This window comes from Onychomys torridus, chromosome 21 (genome assembly GCF_903995425.1).
Source record: "Onychomys torridus chromosome 21, mOncTor1.1, whole genome shotgun sequence".
NCBI classification, from domain to species: Eukaryota; Metazoa; Chordata; class Mammalia; order Rodentia; family Cricetidae; genus Onychomys; species Onychomys torridus.
Genome location: NC_050463.1, coordinates 35,955,088 through 35,967,591, shown reverse-complemented (window position 1 = coordinate 35,967,591; position 12,504 = coordinate 35,955,088). Strand labels below are relative to the sequence as shown.

The 12,504-nt window shown below is 40.3% G+C and overlaps 1 protein-coding gene across 2 annotated transcripts in view; it reads right to left on the bottom strand.

Annotated features, from left to right (window-relative positions):
• Nucleotides 1–5,919: 5,919 nt before the first annotated feature.
• The window catches only part of Atad2b (ATPase family AAA domain containing 2B), a 129,238-nt gene continuing 122,653 nt past the window's right edge, over nucleotides 5,920–12,504 (bottom strand). For both annotated transcript variants that reach the window (XM_036170652.1, XM_036170653.1), the window contains exon 28: nucleotides 5,920–9,271. In XM_036170652.1, the coding sequence (XP_036026545.1) occupies nucleotides 9,230–9,271 (42 nt within the window). In that variant the 3' untranslated portion in view covers nucleotides 5,920–9,229. The remainder of the gene's footprint in view (nucleotides 9,272–12,504) is intronic.

The window sequence follows — 12,504 nt, the reverse complement described above, 5'->3', positions numbered from 1 at the left end:
TTTTAAAAATATAATAACCACTTTATAAAGATTTAGGGAAAAGTTATCTTTGAGAAAGGTCACTACCTGGGACTCATTGATTTGGTTAAACTAGCTGGCTAGCAAGCCCCAGGAATTCCTTTGTCTGTCTGTCTGTCTGTCTGTCTGTCTGTCTCTCTCTCTCTCTCTCTCTCTCTCTCTCTCTCTCTCTCTCTCTCTCTCATCCTAGGATTACAGGGGCATGCCCTCACACTCAGCATTTTATGTGCATGCTCATAATCTGAACTCTGACCTTCATGCTTACATAGCAAACACCTTACTCAATTATCATTACAGCCTATTTTTAATAAATTTAACCAAATATACCCAAAATATAATTTTAACAGTCAATATAAAAACTATTCGGGCAGTGGTGACACATGCCTTTAATCCCAGCACTGGAGAGGCAGAGCCAGGCAGATCTCTAAGTTCGAGGCCAGCCTGGTCTACAGAGTGAGTTCCAGGATAGGCTCCAAAACTACACAGAAAAACCTTGTCTCAAAAAAACCAAAAAATAAATGAAGACTATTTAGATACTACATCCTTTTAATAATATATACCTTCAAAACACTTGCGAATTTTATAGTCCCAGTTCATTTCAGTGGGACCCAACTTCCAATTGATGGTACAGACAAAAGATAAATATGTTAACCTTATCAGCAGGACTCAAACAGCAAAATCCAGACTTAGTCATTCAACTGGTCAAATCTTGGGTTCTTCAACAAATTAAAGAAGAGGAACGGAGAAAGAAGAAAAGTAAAAGACAGAGGCTCAGCAAGATGACTTGGTGGGTAAGATTACTTTCCACGAAAGCCTGATGATCTGAGTTCGATCCCTGGGACCGACCTAAAGGTTGCTGGAGAACTGACTCCACAAAGTTGTCCACACCAGCTGTGGTATGCACATGTGCACACACACAACATATACAACAACAAAAATTATAAAAATTAAAGATGAAAGAGAAACCCCCAGAGAAATCGTAAATGTAGTATTTAAACATGCACAAAAGCATTAAAACTGTAAGGAAGGCAAGAGTCATTACCACAAGTACTAAGTAAGATTATATTCAAGGAGAAAAAGCAGCAGCACACACAGAGGCATTCTGGGAGGTCTAAAGAGCTCTATCACCTTCTTTCCCTGGGTTGCATCTTACATTATTCATCATTTACCTATACATTTGTTTTTAAGAATTTCCCATAGTGGTTATGTTTTACAATGAAAAGACATAAACTCAGTAAGGAAATACATGGGAATACTTGAAATTAACAGGTATTGATCTCTAAACTCCGCAATACTCGACCCTATCTCCAAACATAACACCTTGGTCTCTACCACCAGTTGTGAGCTTCTAAATTGAACACTCTTACTCAAGACAGTCTCTCTTGGAATTCTCGCCACCAACTAACCATTGCCCCTGCTTCCCATCTTCAGCCTCCACTCTCCTCGTGTGGCACTACAATACAGTGGGGAATAACTGGGCACTCTGTCAGAAACCCAGAGTTCGCATCTACGGCATGCTCTCTAGTTTCCTGACTTTCAGCAAGTAACTGCCTGTGACTATCCTCGTCAGTCCCTTGCCAACTTCACCACCACCTCCAGCCCTGATGTGCAAGCATGTTTAACAAAATCCTATCCTCAACTGCGCCCCTCTATAATTATGCTCTTTTGTAGCAAGCTTTCTTTTTTGGGCCACCAACCAATTCCCATATAACATGGAGACTTATTAGTCATGAATGCTCAGCCTTATCTAAGCTCTTATTTTAACCTGTTTCTCTTTATCTGTGTTTTTGCCGTGAGGCTTCTTACCTTCCTTTCTTTCTGTGTATCTATTCCTTGTCTGGCAGGCTGGTGGCTGCCTGGGCTTCGGATCCCAGGCATGTCCCTCTTGTTTCCCGCTGATTCTCTTCATTCTTTTCTCATTCTTTATTTATTCTCTCTGCTCACCAGCCCTGCCTATCCTTCTTTCTGCCTAGCTATTGGCTGTCCAGCTGTTTATTAGACCAATCAGATGCTTTAGGCAGACAAGGTGAAATAAATGCAACACATATTTACATAATGGAACTAATGCTACACAAACAAACGTAACGCATCTTCACATAAAGTAATTTGCACCATAAACAAATATAACACATCTTTATATAGTTAAAATAGTATTCCACAGTTCTTTCTCTTTTTTTCTCAAAGTATTAAGGATTCCCAAGTTGCCACATACCCTTGTAATAGAGACGAACCTTACCTCCTCCACAGAAGCATCCGACTGCGGTGTATTTGGGTCTCTCACCTTGAGCTCTCCGACACCACTCTTCACTGTGGCCCTTTGGATTAGGCATTACCAGTATCAGTTCTCAGGCCTCATCTGTCTACCTGTTGCTTCAACACGGTTTCCCCTCTACTTTCCTTCTGCTCTAAAAGCACTGCTTAAGTGAGAATTCATACTTGTGGTCTGAGCAAGCACTTACAGGCAGCATACCTCCTGAGCCTGAAGCTCCAAACTGTTCCAAGCTTTAGATACTATATTTATCTAAATGTCTGCTGGACCTGGATGGCACAATGTCCAATACTGCATTCACTTGAATTCATTCCATCCTGGGTGACGACTAATCTACCTGATGACCCAGGCAGAAACCAGGAGCAACGGCAGTCGGTCAATGCCAACATCTAGTCACTGGCTCCTAGGACTTTTGCCTCTTTCTTAAAGGGAACTCCCATTCTTGTCTTTCTGCTATACCTTTCTCTGTTTGGGCCCTGTAGCACCCAAAATAAAAACTGGTATGTGAAGTCCTTCTAACACTAACACCCCATCCCCCTGTTTTGTTCTAAAGTAAACTAGAACTGGTCGTGATGACCCATACCTAACACGTGCCTGTGTATGTACCTTTTGTTTTTGTCTGAGACAGGGATTCACGTAGCTCAGGTGAGATTCAAATATACTTTATAGCCAAGAATGGCCTTGAACTTCTGGTCTTTTTGCTTCCGCCTCCCCAAGGTCAGGATTACAGGTATATACCACCACCACACATATCTTCTGTAATTCACTATCCTGTTTCCTCTGCATGGAATGCTCTCGCCCACCCCTTTCCTTTCTATATTTCATTTTTCAGGATACTGTTAAGACACCATACCCACCAGGAGGAGAACTTTCAAAATTGCCAAGAATAAATCTTTCCCTTCCTCCAGCATGCCTCAACTAAGTGGTCATCATTGCATTTAACCAATTTTATTTTTAATTTTTCTTACTCTTGTTCAATAGCTCTTTCTAAGAGCAGATTGTGACTGGCTTATTTGTAAACCCCAATGCCAGCCCATACTTGGCATAGGGCAAGCTTTCTTGCTTAAAGGAGGTTATTTCATCAATTAGTACTACATTAATGTCTGAGATTATATTTTCATCATGCAATGGTACTGTCCAATAACAGTTAAAAATCACCACAGGATGAAAAACAAGCATCTTTAGCCTTTCCTTCCATAATAAGACCCCAAGCTTCCTGTACAGTTTTATCTCACACCATACTTCCTCACCCTGGACTCTATTAGAATTTTCCAAAATGGCCTCCCAACCTCTCCCCTCCTCCCCCCAAAATTACACCCCCCTCCCAATGTTGGTCCTTTTTACTAAGCATCTCGCTAACGATTACTTTATGTATTATTACTGTATGTTATGCTGTATGACACTAAGAGCTTTGCTGTTGTGCACACCTGTCTGGACCAGCGGTCTCCATGTCACCAACAGATGATTAGTAGGACAGACTTAGGCTCAGATCATTTCTTCAAGTCATAAAACGTATCAGCAACACAAGGGAAGCACAGCTTTTTATCTTCCGCTTTAGCTACATTTTTCTCTAGCTCAGTGGTTTGTAACCAGGTTTCTCAGGTCCCACCCAGCCCCCATCATCCCACAGCTGCTTACAAAACAATCGTTCAGAGGCTTAATATTAATTACCAATTGTAGGGCCTATGGCAGGCTTCTTGCTAGCTAGCTCTTATAACTTAACCCATTTCTATTCATCTATAAGCTGCCACGTGGCCATGGCATTACCGGTCTGCTGGCATCTTGCTGTTCCTTCGGCGGCGGCTGGTGTCTCTCCCTCCTCCCCTTTCTTCTCTCCATATGATTAGACTTCCCGCCTGCCTCTAAGCTGCCCTGCCATAGGCCAATGCAGCTTTATTTATCAACCAATCAAAAGCAACACATATTCACAGCATACAGAAAGACATCCCACAGCAGTGGCTCTCAACCTTTCTAAGGCTGCGACCCTTAATACTGTTTCCCATGTTGTAGTGACCACCCAGCCATAAAATTTATTGTTATTTCACAACTGTTGATTTTGTAACTGTTATGAATTGTAATGTAAATGTCTGTGTCTTCCAATAGTCTTAGGCGACCCTGGTGAAAGAGTTATTTGGCCCCAAGGGGGTCAGGACCTAAAAATTGAGAATCAACACTCTAGAGTCTCATCTTCCTTTGTGTTCTGTCTTGAAGCTCTCCACAAATGAGGAATCGGCTACTACAGGATTTCTTTCCTGGAAGTTTTACTGCTTCTGTCAGTCAGCCGTTTCATCTGAAAGAGCTCTAGACAGTGAAAGAAGTCTAATCAGAGCAATTTTAGTAAGAACACCAGCATGTCTTGGGCCAGCGAGATGGCTCGGCAGGTAAGTGCTTGCCACACACACCTGATGACTCAAATTCAATCCCTCAATCCCAGAGTTGAAGGAGAAAACCAACTCCCAAGTTACCTTCTGACATCCACAAGAGCACCATGGCACACACGTATCCCCACCCCAACACATGATACTGAAAAAGAAAATCAGGGTCTTAGGATGCTTGATGTGCAGTCTTTGGGGCCTACCATATTAACACCTCCAAGTGGCCCTACGCAGACAAGACATGCTTTCCGAATAGAAAGCACTGTCAGGAAAATAGTGGGCACTCACTTGGCATCAACAGTGAAAGCCTGACTCCATCACTCCCCAGCATTCCAAAGATAACTGTGCTCCTAAAAGGACAGAGGGAGATGGCTGTGAAAGTCTCCCTCTGAGTTCTAACATAGAATGCACTGGGCAGCTGGGAGGAAATTCGAGCTAGAAGTGTAAAGGTGGAAGAACAAAAGGAGTGTCTATATTCAAACCCTCCAAACCATCTCAAAGTAAATGCATCCCAAGTGAGTTTTCGATCGTGATAATCAACCAAACTACACAATGCCCAGATCAACTCTTAAAAAGAACAGAGAGTACCATTAACTGGTGTTTACTTTGTTTCCCTTTTCCCTTAGCAGAGTAGAGGCTACTTAAGGATAGAACCTATCATCTGTCTATCCCACACCAGACCACAGTTCATGAAGTCCACCTAGCACAGTGCCTGAGATGTAACAAGCACATACATACTTGTAGGGTAAGAGAGGGAGTTCTGATCTTAAAAAAAACTCTAAAGGTCACTTCAGGTCTAAAAGTATAGAGATAGCATGAAACAGTTAGATCAAGATTAATCTCTGTCTTTACTGTAGTTTCCTATGGAAACCAAAACTGGATAAATAAAATTCAACTTTATTTCCAAAGTCCTAAAAGTTTGATTGAGCCCCAAAAGCATTTTTAAGGTCTTTTTTTAAATGAACATTCAGATGTAAAAACAAATTTTTGAAGTAATCTGCTTGGCTTCTGTCCAACATAGTTCAGACAATATAATATCCAATTAAATTAAAACTATACTTTCTCAGTGGGGAAAAAGAAAGCCTTTCTGCTAAGAAATCCAGAGGTATACTTAAAATCTAAAAGAAATACATAACAAGATTTGGGAGGGGACTTACTAAGCACAACATGCATTCTTGGTAAAACTACTTCCTTCAGAAAGCAAAGCAGCCCTGCATATACAGCCAACAGCACTCACAATCATGCTAAAGAAAGACATGTTTTTCTTATCATCTTTATTCAAGTATTTCACAGCAGTTATATTACAAATTACAGTAAATGTTCAAATTCCAGAATTCAAAAATTAAATAATTTACTCCAAACTAAAGTAAAATGAAGTCAAATGCAAAACATCAATTTAACACAATTCTAAATTAAACTACAAACCCAAAATAGACCATAGTTGATGAAGTCTACTTAATTTACAAAGTAGACATACATGACCAAAACTAAATAGGACTCCCAAAGTCTAAACAACCAAATGTACAAAATATAAAAGATGCAGGTACAAGCCTGAATTCAAGCTTCCAATGTTACAAATAATAATTATAACAGCAATGGCATTCAGCTACGGGACCTGACACTGTAAAACCTACTGATTAGCACCATAGCTGAACCAACTTAATCAAAATAAGGGAAGATAAGAAAGTACCACCCCACTCCCTAAAAATAAAATCCAGTAAACCTACAAATACATTGGCATATAAGAAAAATCAAGTCATGAAAGGACATTAAAAAATTAATCACAGGTAAGATTCAAGCTTGAAAACACAATTTATTCCACAGCCATCAGTTTCAAACCTAATGCAGTTCAATCATCTTCAAGAAGCTCCCAGGGTCCCCACAGCTGAGCATGAACTTCTGCTTGGCTGGGCTGGGATACATAATTTATTTATCTGAGAGCAAGATTTTACACAGGAGCTTATCACTTATAATGCTCACATAGGAAGTAAGAACAGAGGTCAATTTGTACATTATTTTTGCCAATGCTATACAGCAAAAATTAAGAACTTTACAGAAAGGTAAACAAAACTGAGTCGACTTTGATAATTTCACAAGCTGCTTTAATCTATAGAACCACCAGATATGTGTAAAACTGGTATAGTATGTTTCTCTTTGGGGGGAAAGGGGCCTGAAGAGTTGGTGCAATTTAAGCTCATTTCTCCCCCTTGGCATGAGACTGGCTTTGTCTTTGAGACCTAAACTGTTCAAAGTGGCAGTTCCTATACTGAGTTTGCCTCTGATTTCTCCATCTACATCAAGGGTAAACATAAACTAAGACGTGATCTACTGAAAGCATTTTTAATGCCATACATAAATAAATTTCCTTTGTCAAACTTACTGATGGCTAAAGTCTTAATTGGCGTGCAGGATTGGGAACCCTACTTAGAACATGTGCGGCTTCCTCCTTTCACGAGTGGTGCTGTTACTTGAACAGCACGCTTCTGAAGTAGAGAGACTGGAATAAATACTCAAGAAGAAAATAGCACAGCAAGAACCTGAGACTTGCAAAAACCCTTTTACCAGAAACTCACTACAAAAAATCTGCTACATCTTATTTCATCAAATCTTTAAATTCTGTAACAATTTCCATCAAAATACAAAATGCTAATGTATTAGACACTAAAATAGTTTGCACTGGTATGATGGTAATAAATACTAAAGAAAGCATGAAAATCCTCCCAATAATCAAATTAGAGGTTTCAAATCACCTCCCTTTTAAAATGGTTCATCGTTAATCACACTTGCCCACCTTAAAAATACAGTGTGTCTTCATGGTAGCATCTTGAATTGCATGACTGACTAAACATCATGAAAAGCTGAGACCAGGTATAAAGAAACAAGGACCGTTTCTTTAAACTTAAGCTAGAAGACGGTCATGTGAAGGTAAATGAAAGAAGCACTGGAGAGCACTGCAGGAGCTGAGGCCAGCGCGAGCTCTCTGCACACCGCCACAACCAGAGACAAGGAGACAAGCACCTTAGCTTCAGCGTGTAAATGGTGGCAAAGTGATTACAGGACCCTGTAAACACTGGTGGTAACTAAAAACAAAAAGCTGAGGTAGCTCAGTATCTCCGCAGTAGTCCTCAACCATGTGCCCTAATTAAAATCCAAAGATGTGTTGCATATATTGGAAAGACACACCTGCAGCTAACGGCTATAATAAAGGAATATAGCAAGCCAATTTGTCTGCAAAATTTTCTGTACTTTGTTTAAAAATTATCTCATAAAAAATGTCACTGCATTCCCTTTGCCTCTTTTCAACTGCCTAGACTGTGTTTCCAAATTTTTAGAAAGTTTTGTAAAATTAGTAACCCATAATTATTTTCAGGTAAGAACAATCCACAGAAATCACTCAACGAGAGCCCAAATGATTCCAATCCCACTGAAGCATTGTGAAGATGTGAGCACGGGACAGGGTTTAAATGTTAACACTGTTATTCAAGGACATACCAGAGCTCACTTGCAGTTACACAGAAAATGAGTTGTACAGAGTTTCTGACAAATTCCTCTTTTCTGTCCATTTGGCAAGTCCTGGCTTTAAAACAAAACAGTAACAAGTGACTACACATGAAAACCATCTCTGGTAACTCAAACATGAATAACTATTAAATTGCATGACAGAAGAATGGCCATCAACTATTTACTTTCTGGTCATCATTGTCAGCAGCACGGAAAAGCACGTGGGGTTTTGAGGACTGTGTGTCATTTGTTGCTGTTTTAGTGTGTTTCTGAACTAGAAACACACCACAGGAAAGCTTGACTAGCACATCACGTGGCTTACTGAGTATCTTGACTGTTTTGAGAACAAGACAGGCATTTAATACAGAATACTGTGTCTCTTAACGACAGTGAGTATCAAAACTTATTTTCAAGGTTGTGACCAAAGAAAACATTCTAATTAATTTGCTACAAATGAGCCCATCGATGCATTAAGCCTCATCTCTCTCAAATGAATAAAAGGCACATTAAAGGCAGTTCTAAAGAGCCTAACCTAATTTCACCCAGTTTCTTCAGATGTCCACCAGAGTACACCATAGCCAATTCTAAAACAGGTCTTAGTCCATTACCTGGGGTGGGGGTTTGGGGGTGGGATATGATCAGAGATAGAAAAGAGGAAAAAAGAAAAAGGAAAAGCAGGTCGCCCACGGTTTCCACCAATTCAGCACAGGTAGAACTGCCCCTTCCAGTTCCCTCCGGTTTGCTGGTCTGCTCCCTAAGAGACTCTCCAAGAGTGCAGAAGAGAGGGGCAGAGCGAAAGCAGTTTCTGTAGCACCAGAATCTCCAAGCTGTGGGGTTGTATTTTTTATTTGTGGAAAATACAACATGTTTCTGAAGTTTTGTTTGGTTCTTGTAGGCTGGTTGGTTTCAGGTACCTGAGACAATAGCACCAAATTCAACAGAGAAAGAGGGAGTGAGCACTTTACACCAAGGCTCTGCGCATAGCGGTGCAATCTGAAAGGGAATGGCTCAGAAGACTGCTCATCCGGAGCAGATTGGAGAGGATGAACCACTCATCTTGATAAGTTCATAGGAATGTCTCAAACATATGAACTGTTCTTTCCATCTCCTGTAAGAGAAAGAAGTCCATGTTAACCACTATGGAAGACAAAGGAATTCCTTACCATCAAAGATTCACATTAAATTAAACTTTCAGACAAAGAATTGGAATATTTTTACAGCTCCACTGTAAAACCATCTGCCCTAGACAATTCTAAGTGCTTCTTATTTTACTCTCTGGCAATGGAGATGGCAAAGATAGCATCATTCAATGATAACTTACGACGCTATATACTGCACTAAGAAATATATTCCAAATATATCTATAAAAGTAAATATAACAGGTACATAAGATATATGTTCACGTCCATATGAAGTGTGCATACATATATATATATAAAATTTTACCTAATTCCTACTGAAGGAGTCTAGAAAGGTATTACCATAAGGTCCATTTAGAAACAAACCAACCTGAGGGAGGCACAGAGAGAATATTGTTGTTGTGCTTGAGAGAGAGGTGCAGCAGGTAGCCTCGCTGGTTAAGAATTGTGTCCAGAGCCCTGTGACTGCAGGAGTGCGCCAGCACACCCCAGTCAGAAGACACACACAAGCAAACTCAGGCCAGAACCTGGGCCCTCCCCTTCTCATTACCTCACTAACCACTAAAGCAAACGGAGTGTGTTCAGTGTGGCGAAGCTTCTGACAAACAGCGGCGGCGGCTGCACCTAATTCCCACACCCTCCCTTCCATCCCAGCTGAACAGAGAGGAAGACTAGAGGAGGGGCTGCCGCTCCCACCACCACCACCACCACCAAAACCATACACTGCTCACTCTACCAGTCCTCCCACTCCCTAAAGCAGGCCTCTAGATGATAAAGGTTCCAAGTCTCACTCAGAGGACTATGCAAGTCATTCAAATTTATTTGAAAAAACATTTGTAGAGTTAAAAAAATATGCTGGACGATTGTGGTACACTCCTTTAATCCCAGTACTTGGGAGGCAGAAGCACGTAGATCTCTGTGAGTTCAAGGCCAGCCTGGTTCCAGGAAAGCCAGGACAACATAGTAGGCAAGCACCAAATATATCTTTTCTACCTTTATACAGTTTCAACAAAGTCTGGTTCTGTATGAATATTAAACAGATTATTAATTGATTTATCAGTTATTCTATATGATCAATTAAAATCACTCCTACTGAATGGCTTATGATATATTGCTGGGAGGAAATATCAAGTTAAAAAGCAAAATATGCAATATGATCAAAATTTTAAATACATACTCACATATTAATACTAAGTATTATGGACAGTTAGGCATTTTAAAACACTGGAAGCCAGGCAGTGGTGGTGCACGCCTGTAATCCCAGCACTCGGGAGGCAGAGCCAGGCGGATCTTTGTGAGTTCCGAGGCCACCCTGGTCTAAAGAGCGAGATCCAGGAAAGGCACAAAGCTACACAGAGAAACCCTGTCTCAAACAACCAAAAATAAATAAATAAATAAAAACAAAACACTGGAAACATTCCAAATGACTGTCAGGTCCCCAAAGTCCCCCTCCCCCAAAATGGCAGTGAAGGTGGCAGTGTCCTACTAAACAGAGGGACACTGGCCAGGTAAACAGAAGGACTGTGGTCAGGTGAGCAAGCCTAAAGGTTTCTGTTTCCTGGAAAAGCAGATCTAAAGTGGTTTCTGTTCATCAGAAACCTCCTTAATCCTCCAGGAACCTCCCAAGGTTAACCACCTCTGGCCAGAGTACCTAGCTCTGGATCCATCGGGACAGCCTGTATTAGCTCAGATCACCCACTGCTGACTGTCTTAAATTTGGTTGCTTTCCCACCATTTTGCTCTTCTCTCTGCCTCCCCCAGAGATGGCCTTGGCAGTTTGATCCCCAATAAATCTTACTTATATACTCTCTAGATGGCAGGGCATGGCAATGTTTTTACTTTCTCTATTTCTGGAAACTTCTACATATTATATAACTTATATAGTTCTGAAAAAATGAAACTCATAGAATGTGGTTATGAAATAATTGAGAATTTCAGGTTAACCAAGGCTACACACTAAGAGCCTATCTCAAAACAAAAACAAATAAACAAACAAACAAAAAACCCAAAATATGGTTGAGTTTCATTAGTCTAGGATCCAATCAAAGCAAACACATTGTGTTTGGTTGTGTTTCTTTTTTTAAAAACTGCATATACTCATCATGTGCAGCATATTTGGGAATATAATTTTGTATGTGTATATATACGTGCACATATATTTATTTTTTGTCTCAATGATTATAACAAATGTGAACTTATTTTCTAGTGGCTTTAAGTTTTCAATCTTACTAATTATAACTAGCACATGTTAATTATACAATTATAACTCATTGTGATGTTTCCACATATACATATATCATAAATACACCATGTCTGTAGAGGGTGAACTACTGAACTATATATAGTTATAACATCTTTTGAAAGCATTCCTGATAATACTTTAATTGCTAAAACTATATTGGGTAAAAATTAGTCTGTGGTCACTCAGGCCAGCCATACATTCCTACGATAAACTGGTCTCTATCAGCCATAAATTGCTATACAGTGTGACCCTGACCTCAAGGTTATAAGAGCTGCCTGGCCACTGAACTGCTCACTCTCTGCTTCTGCAAATGATGCTTCCTTGCTGCAGACATCCAGAACCACCTTTCTGTATAAGTCACAACTGCTATCCTTGCCTTTAAAACCTCAAACTAATCTGCTTGGGAGAGTTCCACTGGAGGTGAATAAAGACTCCATTTGGTATATCCAGGCACCCCATAACAGTGTCTATCTTCCCTTCTTCTCTCCACCCAATCCCTGAGCATCCAACCCAGTTTCCCATTAATCTAGGACTTGCATATGTCCTTGTTTGTTTCCACATATGAAAGAGAACATTCCATACTGTGTCTTTATGTAGTTGGCTCATTTTACTTAACATGATCCCCTCCAGTTCTATATAACAAAACTATATTAATCTTTATGGTTTATTAATACTCCAGTATGTGTGTGTGTGCGCGCGCGCGCGCGCGCGCGAGAGAGAGAGAGAGAGAGAGAGAGAGAGAGAGAGAGAGAGAGAGAGAGAGAGAGAGAGATTGATTGATTGATTGATCTGGGGATAGTAACCGGCTAACCGGCTCATTCCAAACCTGGGCTCTGGTGAATAAGTCTACAATTACAGTCTCTTTTCTATATTCTGGTTTCATTTATATCCAGGAAAGTGACAGAACAATGATATTGTATTCTTTTTAGTTAATCTGTGTTGTAGAATATTATTTTAAGA